At 42.2% G+C, this 22368-nt stretch overlaps 3 protein-coding genes across 3 annotated transcripts; 2 read left to right on the top strand and 1 right to left on the bottom strand.

Annotated features, from left to right (window-relative positions):
* Nucleotides 1-4578: 4578 nt before the first annotated feature.
* tmem158 (transmembrane protein 158) lies at nucleotides 4579-5298 on the top strand (the record flags this gene model as incomplete). Its single annotated transcript, XM_080038813.1, has 1 exon — nucleotides 4579-5298. The coding sequence occupies one exon, from the start codon at nucleotides 4579-4581 to the stop codon at nucleotides 5296-5298; it is 720 nt and encodes a 239-aa protein (XP_079894939.1).
* Nucleotides 5299-6603: 1305 nt separating this feature from the next.
* Nucleotides 6604-13791, top strand: cdcp1a (CUB domain containing protein 1a). Its single transcript, XM_080040280.1, has 6 exons — nucleotides 6604-6850; nucleotides 8542-8733; nucleotides 9769-10134; nucleotides 10234-10590; nucleotides 11009-11096; nucleotides 11381-13791. Exons 1-6 carry the CDS (start codon nucleotides 6787-6789, stop codon nucleotides 11814-11816), a joined length of 1503 nt encoding a protein of 500 aa, XP_079896406.1. The 5' UTR covers nucleotides 6604-6786; the 3' UTR covers nucleotides 11817-13791.
* A 118-nt stretch (nucleotides 13792-13909) lies between these two features.
* Nucleotides 13910-22251, bottom strand: fez2a (fasciculation and elongation protein zeta 2a). Its single transcript, XM_080040281.1, has 8 exons — nucleotides 21864-22251; nucleotides 18463-18571; nucleotides 17968-18087; nucleotides 17741-17873; nucleotides 16984-17249; nucleotides 16521-16596; nucleotides 16360-16425; nucleotides 13910-15099 (listed from the first exon to the last, which is right to left on the bottom strand). Exons 1-8 carry the CDS (start codon nucleotides 22160-22162, stop codon nucleotides 15083-15085), a joined length of 1086 nt encoding a protein of 361 aa, XP_079896407.1. The 5' UTR covers nucleotides 22163-22251; the 3' UTR covers nucleotides 13910-15082.
* Between the last annotated feature and the right edge of the window lie 117 nt (nucleotides 22252-22368).

Raw genomic sequence — 22368 nt, forward strand, 5'->3', positions numbered from 1 at the left:
GTAGATGAGTGGGAGGGAGAGGTGCGGGTGGGGAGGGGGGCTGACTTGTCTTCACCTGTCTAAGGTGACCTTTTCATGGGACGGGTGTGTGATTCACAGGTCCACAACCATTCCAATAAGAACAAGGCTGGTGGCTCGACGGAGAAGCAATCTCACACCATCTCAGCACTGCAAGACCAACAAGGGGAAGGCTGATGGGAACTCTGTTCGCCTCTGACCGTTCAGAGAGCCTGGTAAGTGTGATGTGATTTCCAAGGCCTATTTCGTATCCACAGACCCTACATGTCCCTCACTTAATCTGTCCTCGTGGAACATAAAGGCCTTGGAGAGAAACATGTTGGCACATAGGAGACGAGGATGTTTGGAAGAAGATCTTAAAGAAGACATAAAGAAGTGTCGGACAGCATCCCTCTCCACCCTGATCTTTACTGTTGTAATTTTGTACTGCTGCGTTTGTTACTAATTATTGTTCGACTCCTCGGTTCTGCAGATTCCTCTGCTCGTTTTGATATCACCTTGATGAGATAGGGAGGCAAACATGAGAGCGTGAGAATAATTGGGATATTAAATCATATTAAGAGAATACAATATACAGTTTAAGTATAAGTAGTGGTCTAGATTAAAGTAGCTGCAAAGGAACATTCAGTTTTTGTTGATTCTAGCGGCACCTTTGGAAAAAAGCGTGTTATTATGACACCAGCACCCAGGCTAGTGCCGGCGCCGCATGCATTTGTTTGGGAATCTGAGAGAGCAGGATGCACCGCGATGAGGTAATGTATTGACTATATATGTGACTGTCAGATTAAGAATGGTAATATGACAATGGTTAAGAAGATTAAACTTTGATTTAGTAACGTTCGGGAAACACAGGCTGATCCGGACTGCCTGCCCTAAACAGTTTTGGTAAGTTTCTGGGAAAAATCGGACTTGTGCAAAGGCATTAGGCTACTAATAACTTTACAAAAATAGCGTTCGGTCATGTATGATCATCAGAGGAAAAATACGACTAAAACCTCCTTTCAGAGAAACAGAGGGAATATTTCAACTGTTTTCACAGTGAGTACTCCTCCTAATGAATTATAAGATAGATTTGTGAGATAGGTGGAGTGCCCCTTTAAATAAAAGATTTATTTCATCCTCCACTCTATGTAAATAACCTCAGATTTGATTTCCAGGTGTTGATGAGCCCCTTTCCAAAATGTTTGGTATTCTTAGGTTTCAAAGACATAATTTAATAGATGTATCACATTCACCTTATGATATCTATATGAATGAGAAATATGAAACTCTGCTGTTGACTCACCCTGTGAATTGTTTATGATACACGGGACCTGAACACAACATTATGATGAGTATGTGTACCTTTTCCGGTTCCCTGGAATACTCCTGGCTTGGACCACAAACATAACAATTAGAACTGTGTTGATGTGATTAGTTTTATTACTATTATCAACTGATCAGACTAAATATTTCCTCGAAATTCCACCGACCCTGAGCTTGCAGTGAGACCGCCGTTTTGTTGCCGTGGTGATGAGTCCTGGCAGTGATTGGTGTTATGACAGGACTCCCGGAGACAGACAAGGGGACTGGCCATGCTCGGATGTATATGAGGGGCCTGGACTTGAAAGCTATGAGGATGCACATACCTTATCCTCAATCAAGGTTGGACTACTTAAACCAGTTGTTTGGGTGAGCCGGTGGATCGGACTAATGAGTTTCAGATTCAGCACAGGCCGGCCAGGAGCTGCTAACAGGTCATCCTTTTTGGTTTCCTGAATAAAGAGCCACATTTTGAGAAAATGAATCTTTCATATGTTCTCTTTTGGCACAAGAGACTTTTATCTTTGTCCCATTTGCATTTTTTTGACCAAAGCAATTTACATTTTTATAGCATAATTAATGAGAAAGAAAGTCATTTACATTTCCTTGCTCTGTTCTTCGACATGTTGTCTAGTCTAGGGCATATCTGATGCGGAGGGACCAGCATTTGCAAACGTGTGGGAGTGTCTGCAAGTACCACAGAGATGTCTTGAGGGCGCAGAAAGACAGGCAACTAAATGATGGTTTTAAAGCCAAAGGTGTTTAGTACCATACAACACTGGTGTGTAATCCAACAGGGGTTAGAGAACGAGGGCTTTCAGGTGCAGATTGAGGCCAAAGCGTCTTTCACTTGAGTTGGCCCTCACATCAAACACACACAGGCAGGCCCTTAAGAGCTGATTGCTCCCTTTAAACAGCATAGAAGAAAACAATTCATACAACAGGCATTCATATTCCCTAGCCTGCACACATGAAAGGGAATCATTCATCATCATTTTACCTCTGGCCAATGACCCAGTTCTGTCAGCAGCTTACCATCTTTTCTAGTGCATTATACATTGTTAGGTAGGGTATCCTGGTAAAAGGCATTATTATTTCCTCATTCAAAGCCATATCAACCTTTAAAAAGGGGGTTACCAGAAGCGAGATGAATGGACAATTAAGTGATTGACAGGGGGAGATGATTAATCTTTTCTAAGAGGAAGGCATAACCTCTTCAGGAGGGTGAACACGATAAGTGCAACATCTGAGTTTTGTTTAAAATTGTAGCACGCACAAGGTGGGGTCAAGAATACATTTTGTGCACATTTTGCCATTGAGAATGAGAATGTGTTTAATCAAAGCAGCAAGGCATTACATACCTGGATAGATGATATCTCCAGTGATAAGTGTTTTAAGTATGGTTGACTGGGTTGAATGAAGCGGACGCCATTTTTCAAAAGGTAATTTTTCTTATCATCACGTTACGCCAAGTTCCACTCCAAGTTACACTACGTATTTTGTTTTGAGGAGATGGGGTTGACTCTGAGCTCTGTGCGATTCGACTCGCGACTGTGCGAGATCAACCCTGGCTCATAGTGACCACAGCTTGAATCCCTCTTCGCCAAAACGGACCAGGTGTTTGACCACTAGTCCTAATATGGAAACTTTTGCTGGGAGCTCCACAGAATGGAGATTAACTGCAGCTGGTTCCCTGAGCTGGGATTGTAATCAGATGTTCTGTTCTATGATAAAGTGATGGATCCAAAATACAAAGGGGGGGGGGGGGGGGGGGGTGGGAGGGTGAAGAAGGGGTGTGATCGTATCCTCTTCAGCATCAGATACAGCAGCCAGGTTATACACAATGTGCTCAAAAGCCCCTGCTGCTGCTGCACAGTGGATGCACATGTTTATTGATGTGTCTGGCTTCCCCAGGAGAGTAGAATATGGCAAACAGAGAGGCAAACACCAAGGGTACAGATGGACAAACAAGCAAATGGATTAGGGGCTGTTGAGTTTACCACTCAGAGATTTTGTCATTTGTATCAGCTTAGATACATGAAAACACATACATTGCTTGTGTTATCCTTGTTTCTTGTTTTGTTTTGTTTTTAAATTTTTGACAAACGCTGTGAAGATTATTGTTTTGAACCTCGAAAGAGCTGAATTACAAGCTCTGACATGTAATTGTGGATAATATGCAGTGTATTATGCAGAATAACATTTTTATAACAAACCAAGATTGTCATCGGTTTCGTCAACCATAGTAACAAATGAACACAGAAGAGTTTATTTCATCGTGTGTGTGTGTGTGTGTGTGTGTGTGTATGTGTGTGTGAGGGTGTGTGTGTGTGTGTGTGTGTGTGACCTTAAAATGTGACAACTTTAGGTTATTGATCAGGATGGTTTATCATTGAATGGAGGGAAAATAGTTCAAATGACTTCCACAAAAGTCACCTATACTCTTTCAAAGAAGAAGCCTACATTTTTAAGACTTATCTTTTAATACTTTTGACAGATTTTCGATACAAATCTTGGAGGGGGAGGTGATTTGTGATAGGTGCCGGTTATGTATTGATTATTTAATATTATCCACATATTGAAATGTCATTACTTTTAAGCCAACAAATTCAATACAGTGTAAGCCTACCACTTGTTTTTGTTTGCCTTACCCTCAGGTATTTTCTTATCCCGGGAGAGAGGACGTGCGCCGCGCACAGGTGAGAAGTCAGCCTCGGAGGATGTCAGAGTAAGGCTGGATTTTCTAATCAGTCCATTTGATGCAATTTTATTTCATTGAGAAAGTTTCATTGGACAAGTGTGTGTTAGGGCTGTTTATTGGGAGACGTGTGTGGAACTTGTTGTTTATTTCTGTCATTGCGCACTGAAGGCTCTGCCCTCACCACTCCTCTGTGTCTTTGTGCTCGGCGCTCACATGCTCATGAGGTGACAGTGAGGAGAGCTGTGATGAAAACGGAGCTACTCAACCTGCTTCTCCCGTAGAGCGATTGCAGGGCACATTGGAGAACAAGTGATAAGAGAAATATCCAAAGGGAGGGGACTGGATGGGCGCATGTGACCGGCTTTGGACGATTTCATTTATACCATTCGGGCAGGGAAGTGAATCTCTCCATCGGAAGCTGCATTATTATTTTATTTATTTATTTTTCATCACCGGCAACTGGCGTTTTCAAACATTGCACGCGTCGTCCGTCGCCTTCTCTGCTGATTGTCACATCACAGCACCATGCAAGCGGGAGAGACGCGCCCTGCTGTGCCATGCTGAACGACTCCCCGACCCTGCTGCTGGCTCTGACCGCGGTGGCCGGACTTCTCCAGCGATGCCAAGGCTGGAGCGACGAAGACCTTCTCCTGCCGCCAATCAACTCCTCCAACCGCTTCATGGCCAACCTGGAGGTGGACGTGCGCTTCTCCAAGAGGTCCGTGGAGGAGAGCGACGCAGCCTCTAATAACCCAAATGACGCCTCGTCAGTGCAGAGCCCAGTGTCCCAGTGCAACGTGAGCGTCCAGAGACTCCTGCCCACGTCGCTGGTGGCCCGCTGGGACAGCAACTTCGGCTTCCAGTGTGACGTGCTCATCTACACCACCAACAACCACGGAAGGGCTTTTTTCTCCGCGGCGATCAACAGAGCGATCTCGCCGGTCGTCATCGAACACCTCGGGGTCAACGGGGGTCAGCAGGAGTTGCGGCTGTGCGTGGGCTGCGGGATGTCCCGGTACCGCAGGTTTAGTCAGGGCAGGTCGAGGGGCCAGCAGCAGACCGGGGATCAGGTCACTTTCTGCTGCGTGGATTTTAGCCTGGACGAGCTCCAGGGGGACAAAAGTTGGAGGCTGAACAGAAAGCCCATCGAGTCGACACTTGTAGCTTGTTTCATGACTTTGGTGATCATCGTGTGGAGCGTTGCTGCTCTCATATGGCCAGTCCCGATCATTGCAGGATTTCTGCCCAACGGGATGGAGCAGAGGAGACCGAGATGATTGAAATAATCTTTCATTTCAATTAGCCTGTGCTGCCTATACAATAATTGTAGCCATTCAATTGTTCACTTGAATGAGTGATTGCAGAGCTCTGGAGAACCTTTTTTTTTGTTGATCAAATGCTTCAGTTGTGGATGTTCTTTAACCCCTCATTAGACCTCCCTCCTCCTCATTCTGACAGACGAGGTTGATATGATGGATTATCATAGCCAATATTTATCTATACTGGGACCAATACAAATGTGTTTTGTATCGCCTTGTAGGCCTTCCTGTAGATTATGTCTGCGTAAACTGTGCACACTTTTCTCTTTCAACAGTGTTTGTAGTTTTTAATCTTTCTAGGAAGTGTTCTGCCTTATCCCATGTGTTGGACTTTTGCACTGAAAACTGAACTTTAAATTGTGCCGTCACATATATAACCTATAGTCATGTGCACAGTAAGTGTAATAGTTTTTCTCCGATACACTAGACAAATAGATGTGGTTTATGACTGACAATATTTATATTGTTAGAATTATAATGTCTAGTTCAATATAAGTGCTTATTTGTATTTATGTTCCAACGGTTTAAATGAAAATAAAATGTATTATAGGCTATCTCAGATTCTCTCTTACCTGTTCTCTGTAGCCTAAATCAATTTGCTTCAGACTTACTGCAAGACAGCAGCAGCATGTTGATCCAAAAGGGAGCCAAAACAGTCAAAGTTTTTGGAAAATGTTGTTGTAGTTATAAGTTACACCTATAGTTAATAAAAAAATATGCAATCTAATACAACAATCCTGCAATACATCCTCTATTCATGAAGGTTATGAGTTTCAGTTATTGTTGAAACTTTTACAGAGAAAAGTTGATTAAGCTGTATGATCATGCTAGAGGCTATTGGTTGCTGACCTTACACAAGCCCCTTTGACACTTGCACTTTAGTCTGTGACATCAGTAAATAACAATGCAATAAACACTGCTACATATTTTATAGGATTCGAATCAATCCTCTGTAACAGTTTTTTTATTAAAATTATAGCCTTCATTAAAGTTGAATTTATTGCAGAGTTGTTGTATTATACTGCAAAGTTTTTTTTTAACTTTTAATCTTAAAACCTAATCCTGAAATATCCTAACAAAGCTATTTTTTTCTTTGCATCTTTTTAATATCATGATCGTTAGAGCATTGATGAACAGTTCTACCTGTCAAAATGGCCGATCTGGCCGCGCCTTTAAATTACCTGCTTCCTCGGCACTCCCATTGTTGCTGACCTTCTTTATAGGTCCATGCTGCTGACTCACCACTCAGCTCATACACCAACACAGGAAGTGCAGGATTTGATTAATCTTCCCAACTCCGAGCTGTGTTTTACTTCACGTAGGCCTATGCCAATACGAGGGGAAAGTGTGGCGCATGAAGTTCGCAGCTTCGGGCGAGAAGCAATGAAACGCGCAGATCTCCCTCAGGATCGTAATTAAAAAAGAAGATCCCTACTGACGGAAAGCATGTCCTTACTAAAAGCCACCCTTCAGATTTTCCTTTTTACGGGCATCGCCTTGGCTGCATCGGGTAAGTTCCAGTTTAATTAATAAGGCTAAGGGCCGGTTTCACAGATAAGGCTTAAACCTAGTCCGAGACTAAAATGCCTGTTTGAGCTGGATTAATTCAAAGCTACTTGCACAGACTCAGTTTAAAATAGTCCTAGATTAAAGATATTCTGGATTAAACAAAGCCAATTGCATGACGGACGACTAGAGCTACTCTAGGTCTAAATTTGAGTTTAAATTAATCCTCCAAAGAGGCAGGTTTAACTTCAGTTTAGTGGTGTTTGTGAGAGAACATGGACTATTTGTAATATCTAAATGGAGACCAACTCCCACTGCAGAGTCCAGCCAGAAGAGTACCCTACTTGTGGATAGGTCTTATCCAAAACATTTATTTGATGAATTTACATTTCGAGACTGCTTTCAATATGGAAAATGCACTGGAAATAACAACTTTGCTTGATCTTATTAATGACTATGTGCAATGTAAGAGATACTGCTGACAACAGCTAATCTGTTCAAGCATCTTTTAGTTTTACCATTCTGGAGCTCTTTCTGGAGAGAAAGCTCAACAAAACGACCTGCCCATTGTATTGTAGACTTTTTTTTCTTAAGTTTGACAAAAAATTTAGTACTTAGTGTTTTATATTAAAATGTTTAGTTTAGCGTAATTAGGATTCATCATAAAGTCTGGGAAATGATTCAGGAATTAGAGATTGATAGCAGCATCTACCACGCAGGGTGCAAGCTAACTATCAGGAGCAATTTAGGGTTCAGTGTCTTGCCCAGGGAGACTTCAACATGTGGCGACCACCCTACTCGCTTTGCCACAGCCACCCCATGATGGAAAAAGTGCCACTGCAATATTAAATATATTGAAGTTAGTTAAATCTCAGTTCAGTATTGAAATCATTTCCCATAACATCCACGATCCAAAATGTTTTTAATACAATTATTGAAAATAATAAGCAAAGTTGGTAGTCGAGTCAATTATTTTCTTTTCAGCTTTTAATTTAATGGCGGCGTGAGACAAATCACGTTGGGCTCCGTAGCATTACCCATGAACCCATTACCCGTCCGTAGGGTCATGGGAATCACTCAATTTTTAAAATCGATTTTCCAAAAAGTAGCTCAAAATAATAATAATAATAATAATAATAATAATAATAATAATAATAATAATAATAATAATAATAATAAAAATAAAATAATTTTGGTGGACACCCTGCAGTACCTCCACTGACCCCCTAGGAGTTGCAAACCCCCTGTTGAAGACCACTGGTCTAGAGGATTAACAATATGTCCTCTGCATGTTGCAGCAGGCATGTGATTGCCAATTATAAATATTCGTTTCATTATTCATTAATGACAAGAGTTTCCTGTTCTATGAGACGGCTTTACTGTGGATGAGTAACACAATAGTGACGTGGGGACTGTTCTTTGCCTCAGGTCTCAAGTTAGGGGAGCTCTGAGATTGCATCATTGCTGAATCATTCTGCAAAGCTGGCACTTCGCCAGGAAACTCTTCCTTCAATTGTAAGGGAATAGCATTTAGGGTAAATTCCTGTCAGCCATGGTTGCGATATGCTTTTGATTTCTGCTGGAAGGCACTTGCCCAAACATGAGAATTATGGTGTTGGTGTGTGAGACAGATAGTGGGGCTGAAAAAATGCAAGCGAAAGACATTTTAATATTATGTCGTTTTGCTTTCTGTAGTGCCTTGCAAAGTGGATGTGAGCAAAATGGATGGCCTCTCTCTTCACATTGAGCGAGCAAATCGGGCTTCGCACTGCCAAATAAAAATAAACTCTGTGCTGAAGCCGAAGATCACGGTCATATCAAACAGTGATCTGACTTTCCAGGACTGCCTTCCAGAGGATGTACGAATCACTGCCACAAGAGTCATAGGTACATTTCAAAATGTGTTCAGTTGTGGATGTTTTCAATGGTCACCTCATATTGTACTTGTACACGACGGCCGATTTAGAGTCTGATTGCATTATAGGAAAATAATTGAATAATTTGGATTTATAAGCACTGTATAAACATGTAATGAATGGTTTAAAGGTGTAGTGTTTAATAATGTGTAGTTTGGTGTCATTTAATGGTGAGTGACAAATCTAGATTGCACATTCCGTGTCTACCCCCCCGCTCACAGAATTTACTGAATCTACATCGGCCTTCAGGGAAAAGAAGCTAGTTACTAAGGATGGCATCATCCACCACTGCCTCAAGTCTTTCCACAATGTCAAGTGATGAGTTGAAAATGTATTTAGTTATTTATCTACATTGGCCTTACTTATTCTTCGGTGCAATACTGGCGGACACCCACAAAATGCGTTAGGTCCTTTATTTTGAAGCGATTAAACACTAATTAAAACATACTTATGAATATTATATTCCATTTCCACCAAGCCTGTTCTGAAAAACGCAAATTTCTATTAGAGATAGATAAATTGATTACTGGCATTTTGAGATAATCGGCATTGGCGTTTTAAAAATGTGTCACCCAAATATTTACCTTGTTTTTTTTTCTTCTATTTCAATAATCAAAGCTGGATCGAATTCTAGAGGTCCCTTATGGTAATATTTAGAAAGCTAACGCCAAAGTAGGCCAAATGCAATAGACAATGCATATTTCCTATATATTTTTATTTCAACATTGTTTCTCATTTGTTATTATTAAATTAATGTATTTCATCAAATACAATTCAAAAGGGATAATAGCGTGATATTGGTATTATAAATCGACCGACCTTTTCCCTACATATCGACCTTGGCCATTGAAAAACCCATATCCGTCGACCACTAGTTTTAACCACATATAAGCACATTTTAGGTATTTGTTACTGTGTAGTTTTTTTTTTAACAAATTATATCTCATTTATGAAAACGTAATCTGTACTGATTTCTGATTTTAAATCACCTGTACTTCTATATCAGAGTGTAGTCAACTCAAAGACTGCCCAAAGACTCCAGTCCATCTGTTATTGCCTGCACTGCCGCCCTGCCTCCCGGCCCCTCTGAGCAGTGTGACCTGGAGCCTCCGTCCTCCGGAAAGTGGCACAGTGGAGCTGACTTCTCCCTCTGGGCCTTTGAAGCAGGCTCTACCTGGGCAGCCATGCAACAACAACATCATTATCAAGGAGGGAGACGGCACCACCGTCGGACGCTTCTGCCCCAAGGGAACTATAGACAAGGTCCAGATCCACAACAACGTGTCTGTCACTGTGACCCTCATAGTGGGAAGAGCACTGACAAAGTCTTGGGAGCCTGTGCTGGATGTCAGACTGAAAGAGAGGATATCAGGTGACAAGCAGCTTCGGTTGGAGGAAGTACATTTCATGAAATAAAGGCATGTTTGTTCAGTTAATATTTCATATGCTTGTTTTTCCTACTCGTTTTCAGAAAGATACATATTCAACGTGGCTCTAAAGAAAGACGCTGGAGTCCTTTTGGCTAGTCCTGGTTGGCCGGGGGGGATGAAGTCTTACTCAACCGTCTCCTGGATCGTCACCGTTCCCCCCAAGATGGAGGCTCGCCTGATGTTCGCCAACCTCAGCCAGCCCAAGTGCAGCCGCCGCCACACCAACATCAGGGTTCAGAGAGTGGGCCGCGCCGAGGAGGACTACAGCCGCAGGGAGGACGAGGAGGCCGACAGCGAGATCACCGTCTCCGGGAACTTCTACCTCAACATGTCCAACTGTATGCCTGAAAACGGAAACTTCAGCGTCATCACCGAGATCACCCTGCACAAGAGCAAGAGTGAGAGGACATTTTGATACTTTTTTCTTTATTGGATCACATAGTCATCATCTCAAAGACAAAGGGTGACGATTGCTGGGTTGATTAAAAACCCAACAGCTATTAGATAAAGTGCTTTTTTTCCCAGCAAATACCAACAACATTCACATAAGTCTCAGCTGTACTTTGCTCTACGTTCATGTTAGCATTTGTCATTCAGAGTGCATTTGCATTTAGCTAAAAACGTGTCTTGACTCTGCAGGGAAGGTTGAACAATGACATATTAGGCCGATAAGAAGCACAATAAGTTAATATTTGTTCATCTCAAGACTTCAAATGTTTATTTTTGAATTGTATGGACCATATCAAATATCTTGATTGTATCCTTAATTAAGTGTATGATGTAGTGTTAACAACACAGTTCTTTACTCTCTTTTAGACTTTCTGCTGACGATCATCCTTAGTGTGGTGGCCACTCTGGTAGTAGTTTTTGTCATCGTGCTGGTTGCTGTCTGTGTGGTGATAAGGTCAGTGCAATTGCTTTTAATTCTTCAAATGTAATAGAATTGATGAACTTCAGTTGAGGATAGCGTCTAACATAGAAGAAATGCAGCTCAAGGAGCTTAACAATAAGAAAATCAAATGCATTGAGTGCGTCACATTAAAATAGACTTGATTATTTGTACTTTTTAAGTAGGTATTTCTTTATCTTACCGATATGAAAATTGGGTTAAAACGTTCTTACTCAACGGTCAACTGAAAGAGACGCTGTGTACAAAACTCTCATCCTCTTGTCTCTCCTGCCCAACAGGAAGAAGAAGAAGAAGCTGGAACATCAGGTGTCCATCTATAATCCCAACGGCACCAGCTTCCTGCCAGGACAAAACGGAACCCCGAAAACAAGCGAAGACGACGACAACCACGAGTACGCCTCCATTGAGGACACAATGGTCTACACACACCTGCTGAGGAAAGGGAGAGAGCTTGGCGTCTACGGAGAGTTTGACACGTACCAGCCCGACTCACAGAAGCCACTGGTCTCCAAAGGAGAAGGTGACGGCGAAGCGCAAGTCGGGGCCTACCAGCCGTTTGTGTACCCATCTCAACCAGGTCCTCCGCTCCCCGTCAGGCCTCTGAGCCACGGCAAATCCCTGGTGGACAATGGAATTTACCAGAGTGGGGATAAAAAAGAGGAGGAAAGTTCTCCAAAGCTGGGACCACAGATGGAGCCAGAGAGAGGAAACTGAGAATAACATTGGCTTTGGCTTCCTCTTTGTCACCTTACCTACTTGAACATTGAGATCTTCATTCCCTGGAATCTGTGTGAATACCTGATTATGTTGCAAGCCTCTTGATTTTGTTTCTTTCCTTCCTTCAAGCTTAGTATACTGCAACAAAGCCAGGCACACCGAAACACCCTGTTCAAACCTGCCTATAGCCTGTTACCTTGCTTGAATCTCAGATGAAGGCCCATTTGGTTTTGAAAGCAAACATTATCGCCCCATTTATTTATTTTTTAATATATTTTGGCATTTTTTTTGCTTTATTTGATAGTATGAAGAGACAGAGGTGAAATGGGGCAGAGAGGGGAGTGACATGCAGAGAACGACCGCGGGCGGGAATCGAACCCGGGTCTGCTGCTGGGCCCGGGGGCGCCCTACCTACTGAGCTAAGGGTGCCCCCCTATCGCCCCATTTCTACCATTTTTTTTTTTTTTTTGCCTCAAGAGAGAGATGTTGTATTGGGTTTTTTAGGTAATGCCTGTTTTTAATTGCAGATATGTTGTACAAATTGTAGATGTTTATACAGGAGCAAATGTGTGTGCTGTTTACATGCTGAGTTTTTAATTTTTTTATATTTTAATCATTGAACAGTGAGTAGAGAGGAATCCACTGCTGCAATACACTGCACCTTTTATAGCAACGTCAAAACACAATGGCCTGTATTACAGGAGATTGCAACAGCAGTGTATATGTGCATGCAGTATTAGCTTTTTATTATTTATCTTTGCTTCTGCACCAGCTATAGAGACCTCTAGATACAGTATCAAGACACCATACATGTGCCTTACAGAGTGGTCACTGCACTCCTGCTGATACAGTTTGAACCCTTCATCTCGGCTGCTACTTTTTTCAAACTTATGTTTCACAATGAATGAGAACCACTAGTTACTTGTTTTGAGGACCATACAGACCTCTAATGTGGACTATAATGGCGCAAATTAAATTTGTCGAGCAAAGCGCTGTCAGTTTGGTTGTTTAGCATGAAACAGCAAACTGATCTAAAAAGGTTACAGTACAAATCAAGTCGTCACTAACATTTCTTAACATTTTAAAGTTTGTTACATGACCTTGGACATAAAAATAACAACAGCATGTTTAATTTTTTTTTTTTTTTAATCGATTTTTGGTGGACCAAGAAGATCACAGAATATCTACTAGTCTCAATTTGAGGAAAAATGGGATTCAAGTAGTGGTAAAATACTGAATGAATTGTGTGTTGTTTGTCTTGTAAAGGCATGTTTGCCTCATACAGTTCTGCAAATAAAGTGCAGAGTGAGAAAAACATAAAAGTCTTTCTGAATCTAGTTTAACTCTTGAGGAATTAAAGTGTCCTTCTTCTCTTTGAATGTGAGGTTACTTTGGTTAAGAGAAATTTTAAAGATGGCCATGAATATGATTAGATGGGACTTTAGACTTGAGGACATGATCTCTAGAGAAACAGCTGCAGCTGGATGTCCATTGAGTCATCTAAACATGTTGATCTTATGTAACCCTCCTTTGGGTGAGTAGGCTATTAAGAGTGTGGGTGGATGGAGACACTGTAATTCATTGCAGCCTACTCATCCAGCAGTAGTAAGTTATTAATAGTTGTACAGAGTTATTTTTTTATGAGCCTGTATTTGCGCATTTTCCTTCTCCAACGATTCTTGGTATACCTGCCAATGTTTAAATTTGAGCGAAAGAAATGCAAATGTTACAACTTTTAATTCCCTTTTTATTATCATTGTATATATGCAGCATAACTTGATATTCAAAACTAGAGATAAAGATCAAGCAGACCCTTCTAGCACCCATTTCACTTGGGTAAAATACTTTAAAATCAAATGTGCAGCTGGATAACTATTTTGGGTGCAGCACAACACAAAAAGCTCCTTGCAGCTCTGCAGACTGTTGTGTTTGACAGGCCCGGGGTGACGAGCTGAGTGAGGAAATCTTATCTCAGTGAGAACAAATGTCTAACAGATGTTTAGCAGCCGTTTGTTTGTGTTTTCTGTTGTGTTGCATTGTTGTGTGTTTATTGTTCACACATCATATTAAACACATTGAGACAAAGAGGGTGAGATTTGTATCAATATATTTCTAGTTAAATATTTACAAAATAAATTAACAATTAAACAGGCTCTGCAAGTAGTCCAGAAATTTGACATACATGGAAAATAGTCATTTGTAATGTACAAAAAAGTTCAGGCAAAGGGGCAAAGGCAGCTTGTTCATATACAAGAATACACACGGAACATCAATACCCATTCATACGTGGCGTTCTTTCGCTGCCCAGTGAACAGCAGGGCAGGCATGCCGACACTCCAGCCTCTGATTGAGAGTCCTGGTCAGCTTTACCAAGGTGGGCTACAGACAGTGCATGGGTCGCAATTCAGTATTCACTCAAATGCATAGTTAGTTTGTTTGTACATTCTAGTCCAGACTTCACCTTGACCATTAACACTTTATCTTCCGTTGAAGAATTGTTATGTAGAGTTTTGCTGATATAAAAGCCGATGGTTGCTACATGGAAGGCTGTTTTGAATTATGTGATGCTTTAACATTATGGTTACACCCACTGCATTACTGTAACCAACTCATATATTTGTTATTGCTAAATATTTTTATTTTTCTGTATCCTGCACCTCTCTGTTCGTCTCGTGTGATGTTGTAATACTTAATAATGATTTGCTACTGGCAAACAGTATCATCTTACTTCACTCTTCTGTTTCTGCTTGAAACTTTTTATAATTCTCCTTTACTGCCACTTGTGTGTTCAATGTGTTTAGTGCATTTGTTTATTGCTCAGTGGATAGTTAAGCACTTGAGATAATTACAAATCCCTTTGCATTGTAGCCCTGCTCTTGGTTAGAACCAACAAGCAATGCTCCGTTTTCTAACGGCGCAGCACCTCTGCTGCATAGGATGCATAGGATATCTGTATCACATCATTTAATATCGTTTACAATACTCTTTCCCAGTGCAAGAAAAATAAATAAATACAAATAATACTGACAAAAAGACTATTCAAAAGGAACACACAAGGTTTGCGATATCACAATTCTTAACACAAAATAAATACAATTAAATTAAGAAAATAAGACAGAGAAAGACACACCTGGAGGTAAAAAACATGCAGGAATAAGTGAAGTGTTTCATGTCTGCAGAAAACTCAATGTATCCTCTTCATCGTGTTGCCATGGAGAACTATGGGAGGCCTCTGCATAGTGTTTAGGCACCACCCCTCTGGTCTATGTCGGGCAGAGCACTGTAATAACAGTAGAGGATAAATATTAGCAGAGCTGTGAGTGAGCGGGGAGGAAGCTTCAGCACGAGGGGATCAGCACAAATGACAAAGAAGGAGATGAGAGGAGGAAAAAACTAAAAGGAAAGGACATTTGAATTATTCTCACACACCAGTTAGTGTTGAATATCTGAAAAACGACAACACAAAGACATTTCTGAAGTGGGGTGGGTAAAGGTGAAGAGACAAAATGCAGTCTTAACAGTGCTAATTAACTTTAATAATGATAAAGCTGTGTCTTGAACGAAGCTTGAATGTGCGTGGCAAATGAGTCATTGTTAGTGAGTGTGGATAGTGCGAGGGATTGACCATGCTGCAACGCGTCAGTTCAACGCGTGTGTGCGAGGGGGGACAAGTGAAAAAGGGAGAACATTAGGGTCAGACTGCACTACAGTTGGTGCGCTTTTCCCCAGTGTGGGCGGCAAAACCACAACAGTGCACATCACATTGTGGACCTGTCACAAACCTCCTTATCCGTCGCTCACACAAGAGCTATCAGCAGCAATCGGTTCATCACAGAGAAAGAAAACACCACAGAATGAAAACAGGACATGTGCGAGAAGAAAGGACATGAAAAAACCATAGAGAGTAAATGTTTCACTGAAAGTTATTCTTGATGACGCGTTCAAACACCTAATGACTAAGCACTGTGACATTTGGGACTTCAGAGTCAGCTGCCAAACTTCTCAACTACATTAGATTTATATAGTCTCACACTAGGAATACGTCCTTATTGTTTTTCATGTATCAAAGATTTCTCAACAATAACAGATTTTACAGAGATCTTTAATTTTAGTCTGTTGGATTGGCTTTTAAATTTCCCCTTTGGGATCGATTAAATTTCATCTTAATCTATAATATCACACCCGGATTTATTTGTTGGTCATATTTTGTATTATAAATCTGAATCAGACAGAACACATTCAAGGATTGTTTCTATCAAACTAGTTTTCAACATGATTTAACAAAGGTTTTATAATGAAATGAAACCAACGACTGAGAGGTAAGAAATCTAATCTACAATATGTGATAAAAAAATGGTCTAAAGTTCCCTTTAATATAGATGATTTACATCAAATAGGTTGTAACATGATGCAAAGCCATATTCAGGATTGATCAATCATTGATCTTTTGGTTTACTTGATGACACACACGCAAACAAAACAGGACAGGTCACAACCAACTTCGACAGAGTGTAAACGGAAAAAAAAGAGGAGAGCTCACCTTTAAGAATATAGTCTGTTAAGAGACTGGGCACCTTGTCGCTATCGTCCCTCATGGCCTGTAGAACTGCAGGGCATCAGACAAACACACACACACACACGTATAAACACACATGATCAGCCGCTACAGTCCAAGTAGAAGAGGTCAAGGTAGAAACTCACTCTTTGTCAGAATCTGGAGGTCTCCGAGTGAAGGGGGGTGTCCTTTTCTCTCGTAGGGGATGACTGTGGTCAAATACTGCAGAGAAAAAAGAGGAGGATCAAGGTGCTGCTTTGGATGTCTCTGTTTGAGGACAGACATGTACCGTCAAAGAGTAATGTCTTCGGTAGCAGAAAACAACAACAAGGAAGATGAAGTACAGAGGTTGAGAGTGAGGGAGAAACGCAAGGTAACCTGTCTTTCACTGCACCCGCTCCCGAACTTTTGCCGGAAGCTGTTTTGAATGACAGAGGAGAGCCCCTCCATGCTGAAGCGCTGAGGAGGAGGAGAGGAAGAAAAGGAGAAGACCACAGATTGGGAGAAGATTTCAGGGGGAAATACAGCAAGAAAATGCAGCAAACAGTGAAAAAGAAAGCTAAGAAAGAAGGTAAATAAATCCGTTTGTGAAAGGTTCAAAGTACTCACTGATGCCGAGGTCTTCTCCGCCTGGCCCTGCAACGCCCCAGCTCCGCCTTTGAGTTTCCTCTTCTTCCTCAGCAGCTCGCGGTGTTCCTTCTGCCGGTTCTGTACGTCGATCAGAGCCGAGATGAAGCTGTTCTTCACCTCTTTCTCAAACTCCAGCTCATCCCTGAGAGCCAGCTGCTGCACCAGCTCCTCCGAGAATCTCCGGATGTTGGCCTCCGTCTCCTCCAGACGCTCGTTCAGCTCCGCCACACTCATGGTCCTCACCCCTAGAAAAACAGGGGTCTGGACTGTAAACATCCACATTTTTATTATGCCTCTCCGAAGGCAGGAGGCATTTGGTTTTAGGGTCGTAGGCCTTTGTCCGTCTGGGCCAAGCTTGCACATATGTCAACTTCGACTCAAGGGTAAACTGATTACTGCGACCTCAAATCTTGAGAGAACACTTTTTCAAGAATGCTTTGGTTTGAGGGATGTTTGTCTAATTAAGCACAAACTTACACTTGGGACTCGAGGGTGAAAGAAATTAGATTTTGGAAGTCAAAGGTCACTGCGATTTAACATATTGTGAGGTTGCACTGACCTTCTGATTTAAATTTTCTGTTTTGTTTTGCTCTTCCTGACTCGCCACTACTGCACTTGCACAGTCCGGCAATTGCCTGCCTTGCGGAGGAATGTAACCGTTGGGCAGTAATTCTAATGTAGTTTCTTTAATGTGTTATCAAAGTTCTTAAGAGAAAAAATATCCTGGGACACTCACTGGTCTCGTAGATGGGGCTGCTGGTGGAGCGCTGGACATCCATGGAGAGCATGGAGAGGTCTGACTGAGAGGGATTGTGCTCTGCCTCCATGTCAGGGGAGTCCTGCATCATCTCCTCTAGCTCCTCGATAACCTACACAGAGCACCAAATCACACAACCAAAATCAGTGATTAAACGTCTGGGGGAGGGGGGGATTACCTTTTCTGCTCCGGCATCTTAAACATACCTGCTCGGCCGTGAACAGTGGCTCGTCTGCCAGACACGACACGATGATGGAGTGCATGTCCAGCTGCTCCCTCAGCTCCTCGTCGTCAGACAGCTCCGCCCTGACGTCAGGCTCCTTTCCCTGGCCAGAACAGAGTGGGGTGGAGGGGGGATTTAATCAAGCGCTAAACCCTGATACAATGAATATTTGAGATTTGTGAGATGAACGGGAAAAGAGAAGAGATTTGGTGATTGGGGGAGGGGGGGGGGGGGGGGGGTCTGTAGCCTGGCTCCGCCCGCCTACCTACTTCCGCTCAATTTTAATTTCACTTCAGTAGTCAGTCTAGGTCTGCGGTGCATTCGCTGGTTTTCTTCTGTACAAGTGAAATTAAGTACGATGGTCTGGTTGGACCAGGCTAGGGGGTCTGGGGTTGAAGGGGAAAAGTGGGGCAGAGAATGGAAAGGGGTAGGAGTAGGGGGAGGGGTAGGGGTAGGGGGAGGGGTTGGGTTCACTCACGGGTTTCCTCTCCAGGTTGAACTTGGGGAAGTGGAGGGACCGCATTCGTGACTGTTTCCAGTCCACCGGCATCACGCAGCCATAGTTACTGGTTAAAGCGTTCCAGATTCTGTGGGGGAAATACAGTAAAAGATGGGATATTTCAAGACTAAAATAACCTTCAGGCAGGGCTGCCAAGTTTCACCAAAAGTTTGGAGTGAGATTTTTTGGCCGAGGGACCCAAAACCGTGTCCTCTTTCCCACCCAATAATTTTTGCTAGTGTCCTGCAAGTTTACATATTGTTCAAAATAAATCAGAAATAAAAGACAATTGGAAAATGTGATAAAACATCAAAAATCTTATTAAAATAAACGAATTCATGAATTGCAAAGTCGTAGGACAGGTTTTAATTAAACATTGGGTGTGGACATATTGTATGTGGGGGTCTGGGGGTCCCCCCCAGAATTTTTTTTAGCATTAAACACTTAATTTCCTGCATTCTGGTGAATTTTTATGAAGCAATGTGTGCCTTTTCTGCATTAATTTTTATGTAAAGTAAAAGAGAACATTCACGGTTTCGCTGACACAAATTTAATTGAATAGCCTACAATGCATGTGTAGTGCTTTCAAATATCTCCTGTAGCCTATTGTTAAAACATTTGGTTAAACTGTAATAAAGGTAATTATTCTATATGTAGGCCTATTCAACATTGTATGGGTTATTTTTGATCCCACCCTCTCCCTTGAACCCCACATCTGTCACACTGTCAAAACCTCCTTCTATCACCTCCGTAATATTGCAAAGATTAGATCCTCCCTCACACCCCATGCTGCTGAAAGACTCATCCATGCCTTCATCTCCTCCCGCCTTGACTATTGTAATTCACTCCTCGCCGGCATCAGCACCACCTCCATCAACAGACTCCAACGTGTCCAGAATGCAGCTGCCCGTCTCCTCACTCACACCAACTCGTGGAACCACATCACCCCAGTCCTCAAAAAGCTCCACTGGCTCCCCATTTCATTCCGGATCAATTACAAACTCCTGGTCCTCACCTACAAAGCCCTCCACCATCTGGCCCCCCCATATCTCACTGACCTTCTCTCCCCCTATCAACCCCCTCGGGCCCTCAGATCCTCCTCAGCCAGTCTCCTCTCCACCCACACATCTAAACTCTGCAGCTTTGGTGACAGAGCTTTCTCCAGGGCAGCTCCCAGGCTCTGGAACAGCCTCCCCCAACATATCAGTGACTCGGAGTCCCTCACCATCTTCCAGTCCAAACTCAAGACCCATCTCTTCTCCTCTGCCTACCCCTAGTTCACCCACCAACCCAACTCTACATGTTATTTTTGTTTGTTTATTGTTTTGTTTTTGTAAAGCGCTCTGAGTGAGAGAAGAGCGCTATATAAATAAAATGTATTATTATTATTATTATTATTATCCAATTATCCAATTTCAATTCACCATTATTATATTAAATCTATGACACTTGATGTCTTCTCAGAACATATTTTTCCCACAGTAACCTCTAAGCTTAGTTACTCAATACATTCATTCAATTAATGTTGACAACATTTTAGAACAAAAATGTGTTGGTGTGTCAACCAGCTCAATAACATAATGCAAAACAAGCTTGAATATATCAAGTGAAGTGACTGATTTGAATTAAGGTGTTCTTACCTCTTTGTTCATTTAATACCGGCGTCCTTGTTGTCATTAATTTTCCATATAATTTGAACAAAGGGCGGGACTGGGAGGCGGAGGGTTTTTATTAGTTTTGTAGTGTAACGCAGGGGGGCGTGGCCGTGGTGGTTTGCCAAGTGGCTGCTGCGGCTACGGGCTGCACACTTTCTTTATAGGTCCATGGCTGCACACGGCCATCGGCCATGGACCTATAAAGACACCGCGCATGCAGAAAGCATGGCAGAAAGAGGATGTCACGGAACTCAGTCCGTTTAGCTTTTCAAAATAAGACTTTCAAAGTAAAAGTACCAAAAAAAAAATATATATTACGGGGATTCATTTCTCTGCGTGAGAAATTGGAGGTGTGGCGTGTGAGCGTGTGAACTGGTTGATATGCGTGTGTCTCACGGCCAAAGCGTGAGACTTGGTGACACTGCCTTCAGGCTTTAGAACAGTTATAGAGAGCCCCAATGATGTTGTTATTGTTGTGGTTGTTGGGTTTTGGAGACTACAAAACTAAAGCAGACAAGACTATGGAGTTGGGAGTTTGGAAGACATGGGCAGAGGAAGTCTAAAAACAAAAGATGTCACTGAATTGCATTGTGGGAAATGTAGGATACAGTGTTTTAGGAGTTTGAACCACTCGGTCAAATAATCACCAGGGTGTCTTAGCTTCTGTAGGATAAGCCATTTTTGCTTTTCATTACCTTTTTTAAAGTTGGCCCAAATGTCTTAACCACTGCCGTATGAAATCACTACATTTATTTTAATTATTTTTTTGCTTAAAGGCCTACTTCACCGGTTTGAATATAACTTATATATAAGTATTGAATTCTGAGATCCTATGTAGAATAAATATGCAAAAAAAATTAAAATCGGTTCATCCTAGCCTGAGAAAAGGCAGAAAGAGTGTTTTTTTTAACCCTATATTTCTCTTTCTTGTGACATCACAGAAAGAGAAATATAGGGTTAAAAAAAACGTACTTTGTAAATATTACTGTGATGTCACAGTAAAAGACATCACAGTAATATTTACAAAGTAAGTTTTTTTTTTAACCCTATATTTCTCTTTCTGTGATGTCGCGAGAAAGAGAAATATAGGGTTAAAAAAAACACTCTTTCTGCCTTTTCTCAGGCTAGGATGAACCGATTTAAAAAAAAATTGCACATTTATACTACATAGGATCTCAGAATTCAATACACCTTCATATTCAAACCGGTGAAGTAGGCCTTTAAGTTTGTCGCTGGAGTACTGAAAAGATGCAGATTTTTTATTTTTATTTATTCATTCATTCATTCATTCATTCATTCATTCATTCATTTATTTATTATAATGTATTTGTAATATGAACAAGTAATTGATTAATTGTCTGATAAATATAGAACAAACACAAACTGGTTGAATGTGTAAACAAAAACAAAGAGCTTAGGCCTACATTTCCAGAGGAGAGCAGAGGGACCTATGCTCTGAGTTGTGATGGCTTGTTGTGACAAAAGATGGTGGCAGTGAGTGCTGTCACTATACAGCCCTGTCATATCTTTAACAGACCTTCATTTCTGATCCATGAAATTAATTTCCATAGCCTACTGCAGATAGCCAGCCTTATAATATGCCCCTGAATGGTTGGTTTTCCCAAATGCAGCCTGCAGCATTGAGCAGAAGCCTCCTTCACATCCACACATGACGAAAAACAAGTAGGCTAGCCCGCGGACAGGCCGGTGACAGACACCACTCACTCGTCTTTTTGCAGCAGCGATTCCTCGGCGATCACATTCACAGGGGAGACGCGGTCCGTCCCGACGGTAACCTGTCGGAAACACGCAGATAACCGCTCATCGAAATCATTCACCAGGTATTCCATGGACCTGAAAGCACCGGGGATATGATCACCATCAGCATCCTCATGATCAGGCAGGAGCTGCCGCGCTGCAGCCGCTTCCCCCGCGGCGGCTACGCGGCCTTTCTGGTCTGAAACCATGCTCAAATCACCCAAGATCGGCCAGTCGTCGTCCAAGTGTGCGAAAGGTGCATCCATAGCCCGGAGCAGCCTAATAGCCCCGGGTTAGTGATAGGCGTGTGTGGTGGAACTGGCTGGAAGGCCTCAGCATCTTCTCTGTTCTGAATGCCCGCTTACTTCCCGCAGCGAGCGAGGCTGAGCCGGACAGTATAGGTCCATGCAGTAGGCCTATGGCCGCATCGCACCGGGCCGACTAGTGGCTGTGAGCGGATGGACTTTGGTAA

The sequence above is a fragment of the Ammodytes marinus genome, assembly GCF_949987685.1.
Source record: "Ammodytes marinus genome assembly, chromosome: 13".
NCBI classification, from domain to species: Eukaryota; Metazoa; Chordata; class Actinopteri; order Uranoscopiformes; family Ammodytidae; genus Ammodytes; species Ammodytes marinus.

What these genes read in the sequence shown, in the direction of transcription:
- cdcp1a (XM_080040280.1), top strand. Translation starts at nt 6,787, where the DNA reads ATGTCCTTACTAAAAGCCACCCTTCAGATTTTCCTTTTTACGGGCATC. An exon ending in CATCGCCTTGGCTGCATCGG is followed by an intron (nt 6,851 to 8,541) that starts GTAAGTTCCAGT and finishes TGCTTTCTGTAG; the next exon opens with TGCCTTGCAAAGTGGATGTG. An exon ending in CACTGCCACAAGAGTCATAG is followed by an intron (nt 8,734 to 9,768) that starts GTACATTTCAAA and finishes CTTCTATATCAG; the next exon opens with AGTGTAGTCAACTCAAAGAC.
- fez2a (XM_080040281.1), bottom strand. Translation starts at nt 22,162, where the DNA reads ATGGATGCACCTTTCGCACACTTGGACGACGACTGGCCGATCTTGGGT. An exon ending in TCGCTGCTGCAAAAAGACGA is followed by an intron (nt 18,572 to 21,863) that starts GTGAGTGGTGTC and finishes TTTCCCCCACAG; the next exon opens with AATCTGGAACGCTTTAACCA. An exon ending in CCTCCAGATTCTGACAAAGA is followed by an intron (nt 16,426 to 16,520) that starts GTGAGTTTCTAC and finishes GATGCCCTGCAG; the next exon opens with TTCTACAGGCCATGAGGGAC.